At 38.6% G+C, this 27745-nt stretch overlaps 1 protein-coding gene across 1 annotated transcript; it reads left to right on the top strand.

Annotated features, from left to right (window-relative positions):
- Positions 1-281: 281 nt before the first annotated feature.
- LOC130459019 (carcinoembryonic antigen-related cell adhesion molecule 5-like) lies at positions 282-27211 on the top strand. The gene is made up of 3 exons (XM_056826234.1): positions 282-363; positions 3178-3429; positions 26285-27211. The coding sequence occupies exons 1-3, from the start codon at positions 282-284 to the stop codon at positions 26566-26568; spliced, it is 618 nt and encodes a 205-aa protein (XP_056682212.1). The 3' UTR covers positions 26569-27211.
- The last annotated feature ends 534 nt before the right edge of the window (positions 27212-27745 follow it).

Below are 27745 nucleotides of genomic sequence, written 5' to 3'. Positions count from 1 at the left end.
CTCTCTCCCTCTATCTCTCTATCTCTAATTCCTTTCTTCCTCCTGTTTGTAATTAAAACTCCATAAAAGGTTGAAGACTGACTTGAGTTTTCATTAAGGAATTACATAGCTGAATTCCTTGGCGACCTTAAATTAATATATATCAGTCTTTTAAAAGTGATTTCCTTGTCACACCTGGTAGTTCCACCTAGTGGACAGAAGGAGACCAATAGCAAGAGAGGAATATCTGAGGCCAGGGATGATTGAGCCAGCCTGATTTGCATCTGATGATAGAGGGGCAAATGTTGGAGTCCATCCTCACCCATGAAGGGATTGTGTTGGATGTGGACCTGTTTATGGGTCTCAGCACTGTTGCAGAGTCAGGCCAGGAATCCTGCTCAGTTAGTTCCCCAAGGCATCCCAAATCATTTTTGGAAGAGAAATGATCAGGGAGTCAAGTCCATTAAAACTGGATCCTCTTTGGCTCTGTGACCTTGAGCTAGTTACTTAACCCCCATTGCCTGGCCCTTTTGCTCTGGAAACAATACATAGTATTGATTCTAATGCAGAAGGTAAGGGTTAAAAAAAGGGTTGTTCTGTGATAGACAAGAGATAAAAGGGTACCTGAATGTTGCTGTAAAGAGAAAGGAAAATAGTCCCCGCCTGATCAATGTAAGCCACTGAACATCCCCTGGCAGGGGCACAGAACCCATTATAACTCCACCATCCATGGAGACACGTCTCCTCTCCCACTCAAGTCTTCTCTTCTTTGGGCTAAGCATCTCTAGTGCCCTCAATTGGTCCTTCAATTAAATATGTGTGTGCTCTAGTCTCTTCTCTGCTCATGACTCTCTATTGCCTACAGACTATCCTTGAGTGTTCTTGGTCTGTCATTAAACCTTAGCCATTCACAAAAGGGCATCAGGCCTTTCAGATACTTCTGGCCATGCATTGTGTGCTCAGACAGCATGAGTCTACATTTGGTACTCAGACTCACACTCTGTACTTTCCTTCCTCTGAACCGTTGTTTGGGCTATTTTCAGGATTTATACAGAACTTCTATATATGTTCTCATTTGGTCCAATAACACTAGGACTGAGAGATTATTTTACCCATTTAACAGATCAGGAGACTGAGACACAGATAGGGACTTGCTAGTAAGACACACAGCCAGTAACATTTTGAGACAGAATTTGAACATAGGTCTTTCTCCCACTTAGGCTACCACTAGTCACTATGTCATGTCAGGCACTGTATCCATTGATGCTGCCAAAACACCTTCCAAAAAGTCCTACCATGGCCTTCATGCCCAGGAGAATGCTCACTGTTCCTTCATATTCTCCCCCCACTACAAAAGGTAGCTAGCTGACCTCAGATTTGTCACTGTCCTGGCCAGTGTCACTTGGCTTTACTGGATACAAATGGGAGGCTCACTCTTCCTCACATTAAACTTCCCAATGGAGACCCAGGGATAGAGTGCAAGCTCTACCAAAATAACAAGGAGAAAGGTCAAGGAAGCTGAAATATTTCTAACTTATGACTATCAATTTGGAAATTATTTTTAAGACAGCTGGCCATGGATGACCCAGGACAGAGGCCTGACGATCCTCATGCATGTGCCCCAGAGATTGCTCTGGCATACATATCTCTCTCAGTGGCAAGGCCTTACTTCCAACTAGAGATAAGGAAAGGGCTCTCCTTGGGCCATGAAGACTCTGGGAAAATTATTCCCCATTAGTTTAGATTCCCAGCATAAAACCATATCTGAGCTTGAAGATCACCTTCAACATTCTCATTCTTATCTTATAGGGTAGGAAACACCTAAGGAAAAGGGAGAGGCCAAAGCAGGGAATTCCAGAATCTTCTGTAAAGGGTAGGCACTACTTCCTGTGGACAAATCATGTCCTAGGCACCAGAGATGTTATTGTGGGTTTGAAATCTCCAGACTTGAACCAGGTCTGACCTGACTCCCAGCCTGAGGCTCTTCCTTTTGTTCCTGATACTAACTGATCTATTTCCACTCTCTGCCTTTCCTTTTCTTTTCTCTTCAGAATTAAAGTAATGTTTCCCTTTCTGAGCACAGTCTCCCTGTGGCCTGTCCCTAGTCTATCCACACCAACCTCTCCCAATATCCTTATCAAGCTGTCAAGGTAAGGAACACTGGCTTCCGAAAGACCAGGCCAAGGAATCATAAACTCTTGGTGGTTCTGCCAAGCTATAAAGGCCTCAAATCCAAGCCCAGGTGCTGGATGAAGGGGTCTGTCATCCCCAGTCCTGCTTGCCTCAGCCCAGAAAGACTGAGCACCCGGGGCTTGGACCCCATGCGAATGTCGTTGTCAGTCACAGGAACTGAAGCTGAACTTTTCCTAAGGCCTGGAGGAGATGAGATCTGCACCAGAGAAAGGGGGGAGCTTTGCTATTGAAATCACAGGTTCTTGGTGTCTGGCCTCCAGCCTGCCAAGGTCTTAGACAGGCCACTTCCAAACCACTTATTTGGTTATAAGGTAAGAAAAAGAACCAACACAGTCATTTTCTGTCTATTCTCTGCGCAGCGCCACTGTCCAAACCTACCATTGTCACCTCCAACATTACTGCAGTGGAGACCAAGGACTTCTCATTGACATGCCAGGCTACAGGCCAAATTCACACTTACCAGTGGTTCATAAACGGAGTTGCCCCAGCTGGTAGCAGGATACAGCTGTCGCCAAATAAGAGGACACTCACTCTCAGCAGGCTCACAAGAAGAGATAACAAAGGGCCATATGAGTGTGAAATCCGGAATCCATTTTATAGCAATAGGAGTGATCCATTCACACTGGATGTTGCCTGTAAGTATATTGCTTCTTCCTATATGTTGCATGCTTATAGCCTGGTGGTGTGTTCCCAGAGGCCAGGCTAATTCAGTCCCTTCTCTGAGAACTAAAGAGCTAGGCTCTGATTTTCCCAAAACCCTTCATCTTTAGGGAGCCCAGATTGGCCTTGTCATGTGTTCTGGTGGAGGGTGGCCATCCAGGGTGCTAAACTGGAGAAAGCCCTAAGATCTTCCAAGTTCAGATCCAAACTGTAAAAGTAGAGGAGGAGCTGTGAATTTCCCAGCTCAAAGGAGCATCACAGTGGTCCCTGGTGATGGGTTACAGACTAGGAGAAGCCCTTCTTTTCTGCCATAATCTAAATATGGAATCCTTCTTTTTCCCCCAGATGGCCCAGATATTGCCACAATTGACCATATAAGCGATCAGTTCGCAACGGGGATAAATGTTACCTTGAGCTGTGTTGCTGATTCTAACCCACCAGCACAATTCACTTGGTTACAGAATGGAAAATCTGTCAACAACTCAGCCTCATTTTCTATTATTACATCCCTGAATGATATCGGAAACTATACCTGTATTGCAACTAACTCATTTACTGGCTTGACGCGCACTGCAAACAAGACTCTTATGATCTATGGTGAGTAGCTTGATTGGGCCCCCAACTTTGTGTTGGGCTCTCTCTTTCCCTGGCAGAAATAGACATGGAGAGAAATAGACATAAGTGACATTCTGCCTCCGTGGTCCCATGGCACATTGCATTGTGGTAGAAGGAACCTTCTACTCAGAATCATGAAACTTGGATTTAATCATTCCTCCTCTGTCTATTATCTGTGTGGTAAGTGTGTCTCCTCCTTTCACATCCTCAGCTTCTTCATCTGGAAAAGTGCATAATATTTGCTCTGTATATAATAGGATTTTATGTGGGGAAAGTACTTTTTACATGTTAGGCACAAAAACATGTGAATTGTCATCATCATCCTTGTTATTGATATTGTATTATTCTCTTCTGTCCTAGTAGCATACAACCTTCTTTTTCTCCCAACTTCTAGGACTGCAGGTTCAATGACTGCTCCATAATCTTTCCTTCCATCCCTTTCCCTTGGTGCTATGGACCCACAGAATGTTTTTAATTCTTGGTTGGAGTATAAGCTATGGTCATGCAACAGGGCTGACCTTGATCCTGTTTGGCAGGGATATTCTGGAGATGGAAAGGAGGATGTAAACTTTGTCTCCTTTCACACACAGAGATTCACCATTGCACCTATAATTTTCCTCTTTGTGGCATAAAAAGTCACATGAAAGTATGGCTGCTATGAAACCTGATTCTTATCCATGTAAAGGGATGATTGGCTTTAGCCTCCAGTAACTGGGTCCACAGTAGAATTCATGATGCCCAATTAATTCACTGGTCTGACTTTCCTATGTATCGATGACAAAACCTTCAGTCTCATAATCACACTAATGGGCAGCAGGTTCATAGAGAGATCATCTCTGGCCTTAGTTTCCTTTTATTTCATGCAATTTTATTGTTACAAACCTTAGGGGTATCCCAACTTCCTCTCCTAGACTATGGGGATGTTCTGAATGGAGAGCAGCGGGGAGAGATAGAATTGTGAAGTGGGGAAGTGACCTTGGGGAAGTCAGACACCAACAGCATATACTTTAGAGGAGGGATGATTTTTTATTCGCCTCAATCTGTACATGAGGATGCCTAAAGCTCACATTTTAAAATATCATATAATTATCTGTTTGTCATTTTCTTTTGTTAACTATTTTCCAATTACCTTTTCCCCTGGTTCATGCAGGACCTGGGAATGTTGCAGGCTATGTATTTGACACCTGTGGTTGAAAAGATCTTTTTCTTAATTTATTTTTTTTCCAATTAACTAAAATCTATTTTCTGTCCCCCTTCTACTTTCTACCAGTAATGAAAACTAAAATCTTTGGGACAGGTATGAGTTGTGCCTGCCTGTAGCCATGAATTAATCTATTCCTAGGTGGACACCTGAGAAAGAGAGTTAGGAACTGAGGGAAAATGGGTGAAGGGGATATAGAGAAAGAGGGAATATAATAAAAGAAGAAAGACTCAGAGACAGTGCTTAAAAAGCCTTAATGTGTGCTCCTCTGATTCTAGTAGAGAGAGAGAAAGAGTAAACTACATATTTCCTCAATCATTTATTGGAGGATCAAGGAATGGGGAATGGGAGGTAGCTAATGATCATGTAACATGGCATAAGAGTTAATATTGGCTTAACTGACAACCATTAGATCAAGGAGGAGGAGTTTATTCAAACATGTGACCTGGTATGGAATCTGTTCTGACAAGGGGGGAACCAGGACCCTGTGGCAGCCTACCCAGGAATTCTTCTGACTTTTGGACTGTAGATTTGGAGAGTGGTCAGAATTAATCCAGTACCTATTAAATACAATGATCAAGAACTACTTGCCCATGAATCTGGTATATAAGAATATAGGTTGCACTATTGATATATTAATAATTGTTTCAAGATTAAAATACACCTATGATGCCACATTGACAATCAAGGAAAACAAATTCTGATGCTCAAAAAATATCTGTTGCAACATACACCCTGACTGCATCCCATTTCTGAAGTGAGGCAGCTGATTTCATAGGAAGTCTGTAGGTTTTTGTAGGAAGTGAGTAACCCATTATCATGGGTTTTCTGCAATCCTTGTTAGCCACTGCATTGATCAGAGGTCCCAAGTTTTTCAAAGTTCTTTGACTTCGGAACACTGTAGTTATTGTATAAATCACCCTCTTGGTTCTACTCACTTCATTCTGCATTAATTCAGAGAAATCTGAAGTTTCTGTTTTTGAACTCATTCTGTTCAGTGTTTCTTTGAATGACTTGGGATCAAATGGAATAATATCTGTAAAGAGCTTGGTAAATCATAACCATTAATGTTCTACTAATTCTTTTTTCCTTAATTTTTCTTTTGTATTTTTATTGTTGTACAAAACACTCCATTTGGGACATTGTGGTAAGAGCACATTTATACGTAACCAAATTCCAAAATAAAACCACAAATATACTAATATGAAAGGAAACTCCAATAGTTTTTTTCTCTGGAAGTGGATAACATTCCCTGTCATAAATCTTTCAGGATTGTCCCAGATTATTACATTACTGAGAGTAGCCAAGTTTTCACAGATGATCCTTGTACAATATTGCTGTTACTGTGTATAGTTCTTCCAGATTTGAACCCAGGACCTCCCATCTCTAGTCCTAGTTCTCAATGCACTGAGCTACCCAGCTGCCCCTTGTTTATCGTTTCTTTTTTTATTAATTTAATTTTTTTTGGTTACAATAATCTCTTTATATCCCTCCCTCCCCTCTACCTACCCTTCCCATAGCTGATGTGCAATTTCATTGGGTCTTACTTGTGTCCTTGATCAGAACCTATTTCCATGTTGTTGTTTGCACAAGGATGTTAATTTAGAGTCTACATCCCCAACCATATCCCTTCATCCCATGTATTCAAGCAGTTGTTTTTCTTGGGTGTTTTTACTCCCATAGTGTTTCCTCTGAATGTGGATAGTGTTTTTTTCCCGTAGATTCCTCCAAGTTGTTCAGAATCACTGCTGACTGTTCTTTAATGCCCTTTGGGCATAGTTCCAAATTGCCCTCTAGAATGGTTGGATCAATTCACAACTCCATCAGCAATGCATTAATGCCCCAACTTTGCCACACCCCCACCAGCATTCATTACTTTGCTTTGCTGTCATATGAGCCAATCTGCTAGGTGTGAGTTGATAACTCAGAGTTGTTTTGATTTGCATTTCTCTGATTGTAAGTGATATAGAAAACTTTTTCATGTGCTTAATAATAGTTTTGATTTCTTCATATGGAAGATGCTTACTCATGTTCCTTGCCCATTTATCAATTGGAGAATGGCTTGATTTTTTGTACAATTGATTTAGCTCTTTATAAATTTGAGTAATTAGTCCTTTGTCAGAGGTTTTTGTAATAAAGATTTTTTCCCAATTTGTTGCTTCCATTATAATTTTGGATGCATAAGTTTTGTTTGTACAAAAACTTTTTAACTTGATGTAATCAAAATTATTGATTTTACATTTTGTGATTTTTTCTAGCTCTTACTTGGTTTTAAAGTCTTTCCTTTCCCAAAAATCTGACAAATATACTATTCTGTGTGCACCTAATTTACTTATAGTTTCCTTCTTTATATTCAGGTCATTCACCCATTCTGAGTTTACCTTGGTGTAGAGTGTGAGATGTTGATCTAAACCTAATCTCTCCCATACAGTCTTCCAATTTTGCCAGAAGTTTTTATCAAATAGTGGGTTTTGGTCCCCAAAACTGGGACCTTTGGACTTATCATAGACTGTCTTGCTGAGGTCATTTACCCCTAGTCTATTCCATTGATCCTACTTTCTGTCTCTTAGCCAGTACCAACTTGTTTTGATGACCCCTGCTTTATAATATAGTTTTAGATCTACGACTGCAAGTGCTCCTTTCTTTGCATTTTTTTTTCATGATTTCCCTGGATATCTTTGATCTTTTGTTCTTCCAAATGAATTTTATGTTTTTTTTCTAACTCAGTAAAAAAATTTTTTGGGTATGGAGCTAAATAAGTAAATTAATTTGGGCAGGATTGTCATTTTGATTATGTTAGCTTATCCTACCCATGAGCAACCAATGATTTTCCAATTGTTTAGATCTATTTTTAATTGTGTGGAGAGTGTGTTTTAGTTGTGTTCATAAAGTTCCTGTGTTTATCTCAGCAGATAGATTCCTAAGTATTTTATATTGTCTAAGGTGATTTTAAATGGTATTTCTCTTTCTAATTCTTGCTGCTGAGATGTGTTGGAGATATATAGAGAAATGTTGATGACTTATGTGGGTTTATTTTGTATCCTGCAACTTTGGTAAAGTTGTTGATTATTTCAACTAGGTTTTTGGTTGATTCTCTAGGATACTTAAGGTAGACCATCATATCATCTGCAAAGAGTGATAGCTTGGTCTCCTCATTGCCAATTTAATGCCTTCAATTTCTATTCCTTCTCTAATTGCTACTGTTAGTGTTTCTAGTATAATGTTAAATAATAGAAGTGATAATGGGCATCCATGTTTCACTCCTGATCTTATTGGGAATGCTTCTAGTTTATCTCCATTGCAGATGATGTTGCTGATGATTTTAGATCTATACTGTTTTTTATTTTTAGGAAAGGCCCTTCTATCCTATACTTTCTAGTGTTTTCAATAGAAATGGGTGCTGTATTTTATCAAAGGCTTTTTCTGCATCTTTTGAGATAACCATGTGATTTTTATTGGTTTGCTTGTTAACGTGGTCAGTTATGTGAATGGTTTTTGTTACCATGAAAATGTGGGTTCAAGACTGTGAATTGCCAAAACTGTAGAAATAATTTTAGTGTCTTGATTTTATATCAAAAATAAGTTGTTGCCATGGGAAAAACCCCAAATATGAAATACCCAAGTCAATTGGGTTTTATAGAGATTTTAATTAAAATGAATGAAGGAATTAAGGGAAAGGAGAGACAGAGTAAGAGGAAATAGTAGGAAAAGGCCTAGGGCCTAGGCCAAATGGCCTAGGCCTTTCTCTTTAAGAGAGAAAACTAAGTCAGTCTTTTATCCACTCACCACAAGATTTTGTTCCAAGCAAGATTCCAACTAAGTTCAGAGACCCAGCTACTCCAACGAGTCTGAGATCCAACTAACTCCTTAGTTGAGAGAACCATCTCCTTTTAAAGAAAAATTTCTCTTATGTCAGCTCCCCTAAATTTTCACATCTACTAATCACAGTAGATGCTTTCCACAGGACTTACCATTCTTAATTCACATATTCTTTTGTTATCACCTTCTCTGAGAAGACTAAAACTTCACACCTCTTTTGTTATGCTTTCCTTTTGTAAGTTGCTTGACCTTTTACTGATTAATTTAACCTTTATAGGAACTTAGTACCTTTTTGTATTAGATCTAAAAATAGACCTAGCTTAAGGTTTTGGACTCACTGTAAGTATGAATTAGGGACTTTTTCATTGTTCCAGTAAGGAGTTTTACAACTTTATCTTCCCCTAAAGTATGCCTAAGTATGGGTGGAGTAATGTTAAAATTCCCAGTACATTCCTGATCAAGTACCTCCATTTTTAAATGGGGAATAGCCTTAACCAAATGTTCCAAGGTAGAGTCTGAGCAGTTTTAAGATTCATATTTTCCTAATATTGAACCATTCTTGCATTCCTGGTATGAATCCTACCTGGTCATAGTGAATAACCCTTGTGATGACTGGATGGAGTATTTTTGCTAGGATCCTATTTAAGAGTTTTGCATCTATATTCATTAGCGAGATTCATCTATATGTTTCTTTCTCTGTTTTTGACCTGCCTGGTTTTGGGATCAGTACCATATTTGTGTCGTAAAATGAATTTGGTAGAACTCCTTCTTTGCTTATTCTGCCAAATAGTTTGTATAATATTGGGATACGTTGTTTTTTGAATGTTTGATAGAATTCATTTGTGAATCCTTCTGGACCTGGGGATTTTACTTAGGAAATTATTTGATGGCTTGTTCAATATTTTTCTGATGTGGGGTTGTCTAGGTAACCAATTTCTTCCTCTGTTAGTCTAGGTAATTTATATTTTTCTAAGTATTCATCCATTTCACCTAGATTGCCACATTTGCTGCCATATAATTGGGCATAATGATTCTTTTAATGATTGCCTTAATTTCCTCTTCATTAGAGGTGAGGTCTCCCTTTTCATCTTGGATGCTGTCAATTTGGTTTTCTTCTTTCCTTTTTTAAATTAGATGGTCTATTACTTTGTGTATTTTGTTTTTTCAAAGTATCAGCTTCTAGTCTTATTTATTAAATCAACAGTTCTTTGACTTTCAATTTTACTAATTTCTCCTTTGATTTTTAGGATCTCTAATTTAGTCTTCATCTGAGGATTTTTAATTTGTTCACTTTCTAGTTTTTTTTAATTTGCATGCCCAATTCATTGACCTCTGCCCTCCCTAATTTGTTAATATATGAACTCAAGGATATAAATTTCCCCCTGAGTACTGCTTTGGCTGCATCCCATAGGTTTTGAAAGGATGTCTCATCATTGTCATTTTCTTCAATGAAATTAATTGTTTCTATGATTTCTTCTTTGACTAACCAGTTTTGGAGACTCGTATTGTTTAATTTCCAATTAATTTTTGATTTACCTCTCCATGTACCCTTACTAATTATTATTTTCATTGCATTGTGATCTGAGAAGGTTGCATTTATTATTTCTGCTCTTTTGTACTTGTTTGCAATGTTTTTGTGCCCTAATACATAGTCAATTTTTGTGAATGTATCATGTGCTGCTGAAAAGAATGTGTATTCCTTTTTGCCCCCATTTATTTTTCTCCACATGTCTACTAACTATAATTTTTCTAGGATTTCATTCACTTTTCTTACCTCTTTCTCATTTATTTTTTGTTTTGATTTATCTAGTTCAGATAGAGGAAGGTTCAGGTCTCCCACTAGTATAGTTTTCCTATCTATTTCATCCTTGAGCTCCACTAGTTTCTGCTTTAGAAATTTGGATACTATGCCATTTGGTGCATATATGTTGAGTACTGTTACAAGGGAATCACTTTAAAAGACTGATATATATTAATTTAAGGTCGCCAAGGAATCAGCTATGTAATTCCTAAATGAAAAACTCAAGTCAGCCGTCAGCCTTTTTTGGAGTTTAATTACAATAGGAGCAAGAAAGGAATTAGAGATATATATATAGAGAGAAAGGGGAGAGAAGGGAATAGGGCTTAAATACCCCTTCTGTTTAGGCTGGGCCAAAAGGCCCAAGCACTTAGATAGCTGGGGCAAAGAAAGGAGATCAGTCCCTATTACTCACGTGTCCAAAATGGAGAAACAGTCTCAGAGGCCCCCACCTTCAGCTTCCTTCAGAGCAAGCTTCCTCAGAGCCCAGGAACCACACCGACCAAAAACTCAATCCTCCCCCCAAGTCTCCAGACCCTCCTATCTTTAAGGACACCATCCAAGTTGCCTCCCCTCAGTCCTCACATCTACCAATCACTCTTCATCAATTTCCCTGTCAATGGAGGCTCTCGCTTAACCCAGGACCGCCCAGAGGTTTCTGGCTTTTGCACATGTCTGTTGAAGGTCATATTTTTCAAATGATTAAATCTTTACTCCTTTGTTCCAGCCCTTTCTAAATCCTGTTAACTTGAGTATGGTAGAGATTGGAATAATTAAATTTTGATCTAGGCTGCAGCCCTTACTCAATCCTATTAGGACTGAATAGGGTGGAGATTTATTCCAAGTATCTCCATTGTATCAATTCTAAAATCAATCAAGACTCAAAGAAATTCCTGTTCTATGCTTAAGCATAGGTCAAAGTCCTTTCCATTGTTCAGCAAAAGGTTTTCTGTCCTAAAGTAATCTTAAGAAGGGAAGAGAAGGAACCTCCCATGCCAATGGAGTTCCCATTCCAATAGACTATCAGTAAGAAATTTTCCAAGTATGAAATATCCCAATGGTGAATTTTCCAACAATTATAAGTCTAAGGAATTTTGAGGTTTACAATCCCCCCTGATGATCATTGGGAGACTAGTCTCCCCATTGATCATTTAATATAATCATTTTGTAGTTCTAAATTCACTTCTAACTAAAGATATATACAATATTCAATTTTCTAGGAGAAATTAGAATAGTGAGAGAGGAAATAGAAAAGAAAAGAAAGCAAAACCAATGTTTGCTAGGCGCATTGACAGAAAGCCAAATTAGGGGCAGTCCCTTTTGGCATAAATGTTACAATAAATGTTCAATCAAAAGTTCAGTCCAATCAATCACATCGAAAGTTCATTCTTAATCTTCTTGATGAAGTGTAGGTTTTTGGCATCTTTCTGCAACAGTTCATTCTCTGGATATAAAAGTTTCAAGCTTCTTTCTTGAAGATCTTTTCTCGTACAAAATCAAAATCTTTGAAAATTTTTTATAACAGTAAAATCTTAAACAAAAGTCTTGGATTTTTATAAAAATAAAATCTCAAACAAAAAAAATTCAAAAATTCTTAGATTTTAAATTAAAATACAATCCCCCCTGAAGAAAGTATTTAAAAAAAATATATCAAGTTTAGCTCAGAATGCAATGTTCAGTTATGGGGGTGTATGTGTCAAAAGAATAGAAAAATAATCAAAAACATAAGAAAAACATAAGAAAAATTCAAAATAGGCCTTGTATAGGTCCAGTTTAAAGTAATTTCTATCCCACAAGTATGTAGGACAGAATACAGTAATATTTCACTTAGCCATTTGTAGCCAAGACTACAGGAAGTTGCCATAATATAAGAAGAAAAGAATTAGAATTCTATTTTGATGGGGAAATGTCATTCCCTTGTCTGATTTTTCCTCAGGGATATAGGGAGCCAGTATGATAGTCAAGCTTTTTACTTGTTTGAGTACTTCAAAAAGAGTGTAGATACAAGGAAGTCCTACGACTTAAACATAAGTTAAGCGTCGCAACCTCGAGTCTCACTTTAATATTTCTAGTGTGCTCTATTGGCACTATTCAGGTTTAGTCTGTGCTCCTTGTTTTTATCCCTTTTCCTGGAATCAGACACAAACATTAATCACAGTCCTATAATATTTTATCAATAAATGACAGGTTCCCATAGTTTAAAGCTTTTAGGCATATATTGATATTATAGCAAGAGTATATATATTAACTTGTATTACTGCAGGGAAAAAAATAATATTAATATTAATTATGTGTACCTTCAGTACAAAAAAAATGAGAAAAAAATCAAATATTCTGATCAAAAAATAAAAAGAAATAAGAAAAAATAAGGAAAAAAAATCAGTAATTCAATATATTCTTGAAAAAAAAACATCCATTTGTCTATGGATTATTATCTCCAATTCATATGATAAGATAGAGTCACAATTCATATGATAGGATAGAGTCAATCAGTCTCAGCAGAAGATGCTTTCTTCACATGTGAGCAGTGAATCCAAGAGTCTCTTTCTCCAATCTTTATAGATGTTGGAGTAGTTAATAATATTTGGAATGGTCCTTCCCATGAAGGCTGAGTTGCTCCAGTTCGCTTGAAATTCTTGATATAAACTTTATCTCCTGGGTTCAGGTCATGCAGAGAAAAGTCTAATGGTCCAGCTTGTACTGCAGCTCCGGATTCATGAAGTTCACGTAGTTTGTGCTGTAACTCCTGTATATAGGAAGCAATAGTAATATCTCCCCCTAATAGCGATGTATAAGCCGGGGAGAAAGGCTTAGCCTGTATAGGCGGATGTCCAAAAAGCATCTCAAATGGTGAAATATGTAAGTCTCCTCTAGGCCTGCTTCTAAGATAAAATAGGGCCAGAGGGAGAATTTCAGGCCATTTTAAATGGGTCTCAGTGCATAATTTGCCAATCATAGTCTTAAGTTCTTTATTCATCCTCTCCACTTGGCCTGAGCTCTGGGGGTGATATGGAACATGGAATTTTGGAGTTATCCCCAAGCAAGAATATATTTGATTTAAGACAGAATCGGTAAAATGACTCCCTCTATCGGAGTCAATACGTGCTGGTAGGCCAAAACGAGGGATAATTTCTTTTAAAAGTATCTTTGCAACAAAATCTGCTGTGGCTCGGGTCGTAGGAAATGCTTCCGGCCATCTGGTTAGTTGATCTACAATTACTAGACAAAATTTATAACGTCCAGCTTTTGGCATTGTAATGAAATCTATCTGTAGATGTTCAAAAGGTGTGTAAGCCAGAGGACGTCCCCCAAAGGCTTTTCCACGATATGCATGTTGGTTATATGCCTGGCAAATAGGGCAGGCTGAACATACTTTAGAGGCTACAGTAGTTATACCAGGGGCTATCCATACTCTCTTGACAGAGTCCACGATGCCCTGGGTGCCAAAATGACCATTTTTATGAATAGATTGGCAAATTTGGTTATAGAAACTTCTAGGGAGCAGGGGTTTTCCTTCAGGTGACACCCATACTCCATTAATTTGTTTTGCTTTAAATTTTTGTTTCCATTTTTCCACTTCCTTTTCATTATAGGAGAGTGATAAATTTAAATTATCAGTGGTTGTTAATGTTAAAATTAATCCAGGTCCTTCTATGGCTGCTAGTTTTGCAGCGGCATCTGCTCGGTCATTTCCTCTAGAGACAGGGTCAGAGCCACCTGTATGGGCAGAGCAATGAACTACAGCTAGGGCTTTAGGCAGTTTGAGAGCAGAAAGAACTTCATTAATAATTTCTGCATTAGCTATGGATTTTCCAGCTGAGGTTAAAAATCCTCTTTGGAGCCATAGCATCCCGACTGAGTGACAAATGCCGAAAGCATATCTAGAATCCGTATAAATTGTTGCCTTTTTATCCTTGGCAATTATACAAGCTTGTTTTAGAGCTATGAGTTCTGCTCCTTGAGCGCTAATGTTAGAAGGTAGTGAAGCTGACCATTCAGTGGCAAATTCTGAGACTACGGCAGCTCCAGTGTAACGTATGCCATCCCTCATAAAAGAGGAACCATCGGTAAATAAAATCAGATCTGCATTGTCTAAGGGAGTGTCCAAGAGATTATCTCGAGGCTTTTCTGCCATGGATACTAATGTTTCACAGTTATGTAGTGGTTCTCCTGAAGTGGGTAAATCTGGAAGCAAGGTGGCAGGGTTAAGAGTTGAACAGCGTTTCAAGGTAATATTTTCACTATTTAATAAGGTTATTTCATACCTTGTAATTCTCTGATCCGAGAATGCCTGTGTTCTATGTTTTACCAATAATGCTTCAATCTCATGTGGGCACATTATTGTTAATGGACATCCCAATACTAAATCAACGGTTTTTGTTACTAGTAAGGCTGTAGCAGCTACTCCTCTAAGGCATGGTGGTGCTCCTGCTGCTACTGGGTCTAGTTGGGCAGAATAATAAGCAATTGGGCGCTGAGAAGGTCCCAAAGTCTGAGTTAACACACCAGAGGCTACTCCTCTTCGCTCATGCACATATAAAGTAAATGGCTTGTTGTAATCTGGGATGCCTAGAGCAGGGGCAGACATGATAGCCTTTTTCAGATCTGTTAGAGCTGACAAGTGTTCAGGCTCTAATTTGAGGGGTTCAGGAACCGAATCCTTTGTTAATGCTATAAGGGGTTTAGTGATTTCCCCATAGCAAGGAATCCATTGTCTACAAAACCCTGTTGCTCCTAAAATTGCTCTCAGCTGTTTCTTAGTGGTAGGAGCACTCAATTTTTGAATGTTCTCAATTCGTTTTGGAGAAATATAACGAGCACCCGCAGTCAAGATGAATCCCAAATATTCTACTTTTTGGAGACACCATTGAACTTTATCCTTAGAGATTTTATGTCCTCTTTTGTGCAATTCCAAAAGAAGGTGTTTGCTATCTTCTTGACATGTTTCTGCATCTGTTGAAGCCAAGAGTAGATCATCTACATATTTGATTAATTTGCTATTTTTAAATGTTATATTGTCTGTGTCTTGGCTCAAAATTTGCTCAAATAAGCTTGGACTTTCGACATAACCCTGTGGCAGCCGACACCAGGTATATTGTGAGCCCTTCCAAGTGAAAGCAAAAATATGCCTGGAGTTTTCATGTATTGGTATGGAAAAGAAAGCTGAACATAAGTCTACTACTGTAAAGTATGTAGCTGTGCTAGGAATAGATGAAATAATAGTATGTATGTTAGAAACTACGGAGTGACTCTTTATAACATGATTATTCACTGCCCTTAGATCCTGTACGAATCTATAGATGTGTTTGCCATCGGGTCCTTTTTTTGGTTTTTTAATTGGCAGGATGGGCGTGTTGTATTCAGATTTGCAAGGGATTATTATTCCCTGTTCTATTAATGAGTTAATAACTGGTGTAATACCCTCAATTGCCTCCTTTGAGAGGGGATACTGAGGGATAGAAGGAGGTGGGCTAGATTTAGTTTTTATCTGCACAGGAACAGCAGATTTAAGTAAGCCTACATCAGAAGAAGATGTGGCCCAAAGAGACTCCGGTATATCTTTAGGTATTTCAAAAATGGAAGGTTCTTTTGCCTCCTGGTTTTCAGAGAGAAGTACAGGGAGTAAATTTAAAGATTCCTCTGGTACTTCTAATGATAATGAGCCATCTGGGGAGCAGGTTATTGTGGCTCTGAGTTTGCATAGAAGGTCCCTCCCCAGCAAATTTAAAGGGGACTCAGGCATCAAAAGGAAGGAGTGTTGTACCTCTAGGGTTCCTACAGACACCATTCTAGGAGGAAGTCTTTTAACTCTTTGGGTTATTCCTGATACTCCCATTACATTCTCTGAGCCAATAGAATAACATTGTAAATCAGGTGTTCTCTTTAATACAGACCAGGAAGCTCCGGTGTCTAATAGACAATCATAATAAGTGTTACCCACTTTTAAGGTAACATGGGGTTCATTAGTATGGGGAGGGCAGTGGATAGGGACAACGGGTAGTAGGACATCAGGGTCTGGGAAATCAAAGGTTGTATTCCCTGATTCCTGTGCCCCAGCCCCCCCCGGGCACCATCATTGTGTTTGGGATATTCCTTGGGCACCCCCCTGAAGGGCACCTCTCTGAGGGTCATTAGTACCTCGAGTAATTTTTGGACGAGCGCCATTTCTCATATATTGTTGAGTATTATCATTAAAATTTTCTTCAATTTGAGCATTGTCATTAAATTCCCAATTCCTATTTCTATAATTCTGGTTTCTAAAGTTCTTATTTCTATATTCATTATAGTTATTTCCATAGTCATTATTATAATTTCTAGAATTCTGGTTTCTATAACCATTATCATAATTTCTATAGTTATTATTTCTAAAACCATTATTAAACTGTGTATTCCTTCCAAACATCTTAAGAAAGGTTCTACATTCCATCATTTTGTGGCCCTTCTTCTCACAGAAGTGGCAAGTAATGGATTGATAATTGGATTTCTGGAGAGGGGCAATTGTCGTTGGTTCATTATCATGCCCACTTTCTAATTTAGTTATCCTATCTATTACACATCTCATTTTTTTCTTCATTTCCTCCATGTCATCATTATTCTCTTTCTCCTTTTCTTCGTTTCCCTTAAAAACATATATAGCTGTTTTTCACAATTCTTCAAGGTCCATATCAGACCATCTTGGGCATTGTGTTTTAAAATAATTTTTAATTACTTTGCAAGAATTATTTACAAAGATTCTTCTAACTTGTCTTAAACTATTCTCTTTATTTAAGTCCCAATCTAAGTATCTGTCCCCAAACTCGATAATTCTGTCCATAAATCTGGAGGGTGTTTCGTTTTCCTTTTGCTTAATTTTTTCCAGTTCCATCCACTTATCTGTACTGTCCGCACATTCCTTCATGGCCGTGAGGATGGCCTCTCTACAACGGTATAGTTGTAGATAGTCCTCAGGATTATTATAGTCCCATTCGGGATCCTGAGATGGCCAATGTGCTGCATTACGCCCCCGGGTTTTGTTGACATGAGCAATTATTTTATTTTTTTCACGTTCACTTAAAAAAGCCTGTAGTAAGCTCTCAACGTCCTTGTAAGACGGATTATATTGAAAAAATATGTCTCCCATCTTTTTTGTTACTAGAAAAGGATCTTGTTCATATGTGGGGATATTTCGTGTAAATTCATTTATTTCTTGGGGAGTAAACGGTATCCTATGTCTTAAAGTCACCACATCCCCATTTCGTCCTATTTCAGGTACTTCTCTTAGAGGAAATAGGCCTCTAGTTGAATTTTGCACCTGTGGGTCAGTTTGACAAGGACAGGTTTCTCTAGGAGGACAAGATCTCCCTTGCATTGGAATTTGGTTTTCTGTAGGAGAAGGAACATGAGAAGCTGGGATTGCAGGGGAAGGGTTTTGGGGATTAAATTCAGACAAGATTTGCACTGCACGAGAGAAGCAGTCTGTTAACTGGGCTATAGGGAAGGTGTTTTCCATCTCTATTTCAGGGAAGGAAATTTCCTCATTCAAAGGTTCAGAAACAGGTCTGTTTCTGGTAGAGTGGGTGTTTGCCCATTGATCCTGTAAGAAACATTTTAGATCTTCTAATTGGGCTTGCATTTTTTCCTCAATTTTTCCTATTTTATCTTCCATATATCCCATTTTATCCTCAATATTTCCTATTTTATTCTCAATATTTCCTATTTTATCCTCAAGTTTTTCTATTTTATTCTCAATATTTCCTATTTTATCCTCAATTTTTTCTATTGTATCCTCAATTTTTTCTATTGTATCCTCAACTTTTTCTATTTTATCCTCAATATTTTCTATTTTATCCTCAATATTTTCTATTTTATCCTCATTTTTTCTATTTTATCCTCAACATTTTCTATTTTATCCTCAATATTTTCTATTTTATCCTCATTTTGTTTTATTTTATCCTCATTTTGTTTTATTTTATCCTCATTTTGTTTTATTTTATCCTCATTTTGTTTTATTTTATCCTCAATATTTTTTATTTTTTCATCTCTAAATATAGTATTGAGGAGTACAAAAATGACAGTACCTATTAATATAAAAATTTGGAGGTATCCTTCATTCCTCAATGCCCCTACTTCTTCAGCTGCCATATAATTGTCAAAGAATGTAGTACTCATTTTTATATGTATATTTTGTAATTTCACAAAACACGTGGGGAGCAGGGCAAAGCAACAAACTTTCCACAGGGTTTTTTTTTTTTTAATCCAGGAAGTTGTTCCTTAAGGGAAAGGATATTTAGAAACAGTTCTTCCAGCCAGGACTTTAGAGTCCTGTTGCTGAGATTTAAAAACAGCTGTTTTCTGTCTATCAGAGTCACACAGCTGGGAAGTATCTGAGGTCCGATTTGAACCCAGGACCTTCTGCCTCTAGGGATGGCTCTCAATCCGCTGAGCTACCCAGCTGTCCCTTAAGATTAAAGGGAAGAAAAAGAAAAAACTGCTGATTCCAATTTAACTTAAGGAGAAAAGAGAAAAAGTTTTTTATACTCACGTGTTCTAGCAGCTGTGTCTTTAAGCCAAGTTTTTTGTTAAAAAAAAAGGACTAAGTGGTGAAACAGTATAGTAAAAAGGCAAGGAAAAAGTTTTATTGAGAGGATTCTTTAGACTCCCGTGTGGTCAGCCACAATGTTACAAGGGAATCACTTTAAAAGACTGATATATATTAATTTAAGGTCGCCAAGGAATCAGCTATGTAATTCCTAAATGAAAAACTCAAGTCAGCCGTCAGCCTTTTTTGGAGTTTAATTACAATAGGAGCAAGAAAGGAATTAGAGATATATATAGAGAGAGAAAGGGGAGAGAAGGGAATAGGGCTTAAATACCCCTTCTGTTTAGGCTGGGCCAAAAGGCCCAAGCCCTTAGATAGCTGGGGCAAAGAAAGGAGATCAGTCCCTATTACTCACGTGTCCAAAATGGAGAAACAGTCTCAGAGGCCCACACCTTCAGCTTCCTTCAGAGCAAGCTTCCTCAGAGCCCAGGAACCACACCGACCAAAAACTCAATCCTCCCCCCAAGTCTCCAGACCCTCCTATCTTTAAGGACACCATCCAAGTTGCCTCCCCTCAGTCCTCACATCTACCAATCACTCTTCATCAATTTCCCTGTCAATGGAGGCTCTCGCTTAACCCAGGACCGCCCAGAGGTTTCTGGCTTTTGCACATGTCTGTTGAAGGTCATATTTTTCAAATGATTAAATCTTTACTCCTTTGTTCCAGCCCTTTCTAAATCCTGTTAACTTGAGTATGGTAGAGATTGGAATAATTAAATTTTGATCTAGGCTGCAGCCCTTACTCAATCCTATTAGGACTGAATAGGGTGGAGATTTATTCCAAGTATCTCCATTGTATCAATTCTAAAATCAATCAAGACTCAAAGAAATTCCTGTTCTATGCTTAAGCATAGGTCAAAGTCCTTTCCATTGTTCAGCAAAAGGTTTTCTGTCCTAAAGTAATCTTAAGAAGGGAAGAGAAGGAACCTCCCATGCCAATGGAGTTCCCATTCCAATAGACTATCAGTAAGAAATTTTCCAAGTATGAAATATCCCAATGGTGAAATTTCCAACAATTATAAGTCTAAGGAATTTTGAGGTTTACAGTACTGATATTTCCTCGTTGTCTATACTGCCTTTCATCTGGATGTAATTACCTTCCCTATCTCTTTTAACTAGATTTATTTTTGCTTTGGCTTTGTCAGATATCATGATTGCGACTCCTGCCTTCTTTTTATCAGTTGATGCCCAATAGATTTGGCTCCATCCTCTTACTTTCACCCTATGCGTATCTATCTTCCTCATGTGTGTTTCATGTAGACAGCATATGGTAGGGTTTTGGATTCTAATCCACTCTACTATTTGTTTGTGTTTTATGGATTTGTTCATTCCATTCACATTCAGAGTTATGATTACCAGATATGTATTTCCCAACATTTTGCTTTCTACTTGTAGTTCTGCATTTTCTTCGTTCACTATTTCCTTCTATAATCTACTTTTAATCAGCCCTCCTAGTTTCCACCCTTATTTCACTACCCTTTCTACCCCATCCCTTCTTATTTCCCTCCTTATTTTTTGAAGTCGTTTAAAACTACCTCCCAACCCTCTCCATCCCTTATACTGCTTCCCTCCCCACCAGTCCATTTTGTAATATAAGAGATAATCTGTGTAAATATTTCTGGTTGTGGTAACTGGATATTCTGGCTTGTGACTAGAGAGCTGCTACAAGGGGACACCTGAGGTTGCCTAGTTATAATGGAGATAGATGAGAGATAAGGCTAGAGAGATAGATACTGCTAGAGGGGATTACTCTGGAGCTGCCTAAAGATCACTAAAGGCTAATAAATCAAACTATTTTCTACTCTCCACCCTTCACCTCCCAGTCTTCCACCTGAAGCCCTCCCGCTACCCTTTCCACTCCCCTGGTCTTAGTCAGCCACCTTCTAAGTAACCCAGGGGAACTATGCGATTTCAGAGAAATATTCTTTACTCTTCTTTTCTCAGGTAAAGGGTTTATTGGTAACAAACAGAATGTGGATTGAGGTGAGAGGGATGAAGTTTGTCCCTAACCTACAAGGAGAATTAAGAAGGGTTTAGGAAATGTCAGTCTAGTCACAATTGTGACACTCTGGCTACAGCCAGAGAGATGGAAGATAACTGTTAAATCTTCCTTCTCCAGTCAGATAATCTCTGCTTGAGTAATTCAAGTCCAGACTCTTTCAAAAAACCACAAAGGTCTTTCTCTCTGCCTAAGTCAGGAAAAGCCAGGCTCTCTTGATCAGGAATCCAGAGAAGAGATTTCTCTCTTGGTCAGTCACTCCCAGAGAGAACCCCAAAGTCCCAGTTTCTCTCCTCTGTCCAGGCTCCCAACTGCCTCCTCCTGGGAACATTCCTTTTGGAATCTTCACCTTGATTTTGCAGATCATGTCCCCAGTTTGATCTGCATGCTTGGCTTGTCCTGCAAATCCTCTCTTTCTTCATGCCTCTTCCACAATCCCCCCTTTTATTCTCCAAAAAAATCAACTTGCATTTTTCAATGATACTTACACTTATTAATTCTATCTATCTATTCTTCACCCTGTGCTATCTTAAGTATTCCCTTAGCCACCCCCAGATAAAAAAATCCTAACTTAACTATTCTATCTACATAGATGTTAAGCTAAGAATCGTATAGGAAAATGGTTTAGGTAAGGGATTTACATGAATATAGTTTCACATAACAAATCCTGTAACATTTGTCAAATCAATCCAACAATTTCACTAACATTAAGAATATGCAAATGTCCTAATTCCTAATGTCTATACAGTCACTAAGAAAAGTTTACTATCATTAACAAATGCTAACCTACAATCATAATGCAATGTAAATTCTATACTTCAGAACTTCTATGTCTTCTTTCCTAAGACTTAAACAAATTCACTAGGCTGTCACTAATGTTAGTAGTTAGAATATTAATAAATTACTCAAATAAAGTTAGCTCATTAGTCAATAGTAATTTACATGTGTACATAGGATCCATACACATTGACATATGTACATCATACTATATTTCTGTGCAAACTCATACAGAAAAGAAATCTTTGAATTTTCCACAGAAATTTGTATCAATGTGTCTTTTGTTATGCCACTATGCATGTTTTGTACTTACCCATTCTATGAGATATCTTACTAAAGTGTATTCTATGTAGGATGTGTGCATATATGTGCATATATGTGAGGTAACATGTATTATGCATTCTTACATACCCTCATGATCAAAAGTTCCAAAATTCCAAAGTTCCAAAGTCCTACCATGTCCTTTAACGATGTTTGCATAAAATCTTTCTTACTCTCTGGTCCTCTGTCTGGTCTGCATGCCAGTTGCCATCTTCCAGTCTTGATGTGGTCTTCAAATCAGGATCCACTGGAATAATCAATCAGGAACCCAGAACACACGAACAAACCACAAACATGTATGCATGTGACATTTTTATGTGTGTGCAAATAAGAGTGAAAAGTATATTTGCATGGAAGTAAGTTGAAATCTTCATGAATGTTTGTCAGAATTTATCAATCTTTATGTCTGCAGGTAAGATTTACATGTATTCTCTTCGTGCATGGAGGTAAGCTTTGCATATGTATATCTTCGTGAAAAGCAAGTAAGGTCTACATATGTTTTTTCACAGATGGGTGTGACCATTATGCATAGGTTCTCAGGATTTTGTTAAAAATAGTGATTTCAAGTTTGCTAATTCTTGTTCTTTTACTTTTCACTAGAAGATTTATTGAATGTTTACTGTACTTAGTTCTTGGCAGAGACTTTGTATAGAAATATATCGAGGCTTTTTCTAAGGCTTCTAATGCTATTCTTTTGGCTGCAACACTGGCTGCATTTGCTCCAGGGGTGCTATCACTTAATCATGTTAACATATGTAGGACTCTCTTGTCTGTATTCTGGTGGCAAGTAGTCATGTCCTTTCATGTGTTGTCAGTAGGGACGGTCATTGCTTATTGATTATATTCCCAGAGCTAATCAACATTATGGGTGTGATGCAATTTCACATGTGAAGTATGGAACTATGGATCTCTTTGATCAACCTTTATAGATGTTGGGATTGTCATTATGACCTTAGTTGGTCTGATCCATCTTGATTCTGTAGGAGATTCTCTATTAAGTTTCTTGACATATACCTTATCACCTGGTTTTATCTCATGCAATGAAAAATCTAGTGGTATTTTTTTGCCCAAGCAAACCCAGTTTCCTTAGTTCTTCAATCCTACGTTGTGTCTGTTTTAAGTATTCATGAAGAACACATTCCCCTCTTAAGATGGACAAGTAAGGTGGTCTTACTGTCCTACCATGCCAAAGTGGCTGACCATGTAGCATTTCAAAAGGTGATATAATGCAGGTCAGTCCTAAGCCTGGTTCTAATATTGAACAAATCAAGAGGCAAAACATCTGTCCATTTTAAATGTGTTTCTGAACAGAGTTTGCCTATTTATGTTTTCAGTTCTTTGTTCATACGCTTGACCTGCCTGGAACCTTGGGGTCGATATACTGAATGGTAATTGCACTTAATCCCTAAATTCTTGTAGATTACTTTTAGAATCTGGGAAGTAAAGTGAGACCCCTTGTCCGAATCTATGGTATCAGGAATGCCATGTCTAGGTATAATCTCCTTTAATAGAAATCTCACTACCGTAGCAGTGTCACTTTTCTTGGATGGACATGCCTCAACCCATCTAGTCAATTTATCCATAATCACCAATGCATATTTGTATCCCTTGTCTCTAGGCATGTTGATATAATCAATTTGAATACACTGAAAAAGCATATAGCTGAGTGGTCTGCTTCCCAATGCAGCACTCTTAAAATGTCCTTGATTATATCTCTTGCATGTTTCACATGCCTGACAAGTTCTAATGGTATTTTTTGTAATTCCTGGTGCTGTCCAATATCTCTTTATGGTATCCGGAATCCCTTGCACTCCATAATGTCCTTCTGCATGACTTACAGTGCATAGATGTTGATATAACTTTTTAGGGAGAATAGGTTTACCCCCTTGAGCAATCCAGACACCCTTGATTAGTTTAGTACCTAGCTGCTCTTTCCATGACTGCATCTCTTCTCCATCCTAGGCTTCAGTGAGATCCTCCCTTTTGATCAGAGAGAAATTCAGCACATGGTGAGGATCGAACCTAGCAGCGTACTTTGATGTTGTGCCTGCTCAGTCATTCCCTAGGGGTATTCTGTCCTTCCCATGAGTGTGTGCCTTAAAATGGATTATGGCCACCTCTTTAGGAAAGTCTACAGCACTTATGATATGATCTATCAGATTGCGATATGCAATTGGTTTCCCAGCTGAAGTTTTATGCCCTCTGTTTTACCATATGTATGATGACCAATGCACCGTGGAGAAAGCATATTGTGAATCCAGAAAAATATTAACTCTTTTCCCTCTAGCTAATTCTAGGGCCATGATCCTCCCTAAGCGCCGACATGGCTTGGCAGTGATGCATGCCAAAGAGTTTTGTCATTGTCAACAACTGCTGCCCCTGTGAATTTTCTCCCATCATGAACATAAGAGGATTCATCCATGTATAACTCTATTTCTGGATCCATAAGAGGTGTATCTTTAAGGCATTCATTTGGCCTATGCATGAGTTCCACTATCTGATCCCAATCATGCAATACTTCTCCATCCATTGGCAAATCAGGGATCAGAGATTCTGGGTTCGATGGTGCATATCTATGAATTGTGATGTTATAATTGCCTAACAAAATGACTTCATACTGGGATATTCTTGCATCGGTGAATGAATGCATATTCTGCGACCATAACAGTTTTTCAATTTGATGTGCGGAATACACATGCAATTTACATCCTAGTACTATATCATATGACTTCTTGACCATTAGAGCTGTAGCTACTAAGCTCCTGAGGCAATGAACCATTCCTTGTGCAACCGTGTCAAGGATAGGACTGTAAAATGCAATAGCCCTCAGATTTAACCCAAAATACTGTGCTAATATTCCAGAAGCAACACCTTTTGCTTCATGGACATACAAGTGGAATTCTTTCATATAATCAAGTATTCCCAAAATTGGAACTGATAAAATAGCTCCTCTCAACTGTGACAAAGCATGTAAATGTTCTTTATTTAATTGCAATGGTTCTTTAATATCTTTCTTTGTCATATCAATCAAGCACTTGGAAATATGAGAATATCCTACTATGTACTGCCTTGAGAAACCAGCAACCGCCAGAAAAGCTCTTAAGTTCTTTCTTAGTTCTAGGGGTGCCTAGCTTCTGTATGTCTGCCCTCCTTTTATTAGATATTTTCCTGGTGTCCCCCTCCAGGACTAATCCTAAATATTCAACTGTTGGTAGGACCCATTGAATCTTCTTTTTAGAAACTTTATGTCCCCTCTTATAAGGTTCTATCAATTATTTCTTTGAATCTTCCAAACATGTTTTAGGGTCAGGAGATGCTAGCAACAAATCATCCACATAGTCTATCAATCTGCTATGTTTGAAATTTATGGTAGCTAGATCTCTCTGCAACAGTTGACAAAATATTGAAGCAGACTCGCAACATCCTTGCACTAATCTTGCATAGCACAGCTGGGTTTGTCTCCATTGGAAAGCAAAAATATTTTGAGAATCAAGGTGCAATAGTATAGTGAAGCAAGTGTTGCTCAGGTCCAACACTGTGTACCACCTAGACTCTGCAGGTATTTGAGTTGTGATATTGTCTGGAGATGGTGTTATAGTGTGTTTTTTTTTCATATAAAATTATTCACAGCCCTTAAATCCATCACAAATCTCCAGGCAGGAGTTCCATCTTCATTTAGCTTATTCTTTTTAATAGCTAATATTGGGTAAATGTATTCAGATACCATAGGTCTCAATATACCTTGCTCAAGCAAACTATTTATGATAGGTGTTATCTCTTCTCTCGCTTCTCTACTCAATTTGTATTGTGGTATCTTAGATGGTATTCCTTCCCTGACCTCAATCCTAACAGGAGTAATAGATTTAATCTAACTCATATCATTTTGATATTTTGCAAACACCCCTTGTGGTATATCTGTGGGTATGTCACACATAGAAGTTACAACTTGAATCTTTTCAGGTTCTTCTTCAAGTTGTTCTAATAGTGATAGTGCTTCAGTGAATTCCTGGATAGATGCAATTAAATCTCCCCAGATTTTTCTGTCTGGGGTCTGTCATCCCCAGTCCTACTTGCCTCAGCCCAGAAAGACTGAGCACCCGGGGCTTGGGCTCCATGTGAATGTCTTTGTCATCCACAGGAACTGAAGCTGAACTTTTCCTAAGGCCTGGAGGAGTTGTGATCTGCACCAGAGAAAGGGGTGTCCTTGCCATTGAAATCACAGGTTTTTGGTCTCTGGCCTCCTGCCTTGCCAAGGTCTTAAACAGGCCACTTCCAAACCACTTATTTGGTTATAAGGTAAGAAAAAGAACCAACACAGTCATTTTCTGTCTATTCTCTGCACAGCGCCACTGTCCAAACCTACCATTCTCACCTCCAACAATACTGCAGTGGAGACCAAAGACTTCTCATTGACCTGCAATGCTACAGGTCAAATTCACGCTTACAAGTGGTTCATAAACGGAGTTGCCCCAGCTGGTCTCAGGATACAGCTGTCACCAGATAGGAGGACACTCACTCTCAGCAGGCTCACAAGAAGAGATAACAAAGGGCCATATGAGTGTGAAATCCGGAATCCATTTTATAGCAATAGGAGTGATCCATTCACACTGGATGTTGCCTGTGAGTAAATTTGTTCTTCCTATATGGTGCCTGCTTATAGCTTGGTGGTGTGTTCCTAGAGGCCAGGCTAATTCCATCCCTCCTCAGAGAGCTAAAGAGCTAGGCTCTGAGGCTCCCAACCCCTTTCATCTTTAGGGAGCCCAAATTGGCCTTGTCATGTGTTCTGGTGGAGGGTGGCCATCCAGGGTGCTGAACTGGAGAAAGCCCTAAGATCTTCCAAGTTCAGATCCACACTGGAAAAGTAGAAGATGAGTTGTGAATTTCCCAGCTCAAAGGAGGATCAGGGAGACACAGTGGTCCTTGGTGATGGGTTACAGACTAGGAGATATGCCCCCTTATTTCTGCCATAATCTCAATATGGAATCCTTCTCTTTCTTCCAGATGGCCCAGATATCGCCACAATTGTACATTCCCCCGATGAGTACCCTACTGGGGCAAATATTACCTTGAGCTGTGTTGCTGATTCTAACCCTGCAGCACAATTCACTTGGTTACACAATGGACAACCAGTCAGCAACTCAGCCACATTTTCTATTATTGCATCCCTGAGTGATGCTGGCACTTATACCTGTACTGCATCTAACTCATTCACTGGTTTGACGCGTACTGCAACCAAGAATATTATAATCTATGGTGAGTATCTGGATTGGGCCCCCAACTTTGTGTGGGGCTCTCTCTTTCCCTGGCATGACAGAAATAGAGAAAAGTGACTCTCTCCCCCCCCCCTGGTCCCATGGCACAGTGCATTGTGTTAGAAAGAGCCCTGAGCTCAGAATCATAAAACTTGGATAGAATCCTTTCTTTTCTGTCTACTCTCTGTGTAGTAAATGACTCCTCCTTTTGAGGCCTCAGTTTCTTTATCTGGAAAAATGAATTACATTTTCTCTGTATATAATAGCATTCTATGAGTAAAGGTCCTTTTTATATGGTAGGTATAAAAAGCATGTGAGTTGTCTTCATCATCCTTGTTATTGATATTGTATTATTCTCTTCTGTCCTAGTGATATACAACCTTCTTCATCTCCCAAATTCTAGGACCGCAGGTTCAATGACTGCCCAATACTCTTTCCTTCAATCCCTTTCCCTTGGTGCTGTGGAACCACGGAATATTTCTAGTCTTGGTTGGAGTATAAGCTATGGTCATGCAATGGGGCTGGCCTTGATTCCCCTTAGTAGGGAAATTCT

The sequence above is a fragment of the Monodelphis domestica genome, chromosome 4 (assembly GCF_027887165.1).
Source record: "Monodelphis domestica isolate mMonDom1 chromosome 4, mMonDom1.pri, whole genome shotgun sequence".
Taxonomy (NCBI): domain Eukaryota; kingdom Metazoa; phylum Chordata; class Mammalia; order Didelphimorphia; family Didelphidae; genus Monodelphis; species Monodelphis domestica.
This window is presented reverse-complemented; position numbering and strand designations above follow the sequence as displayed.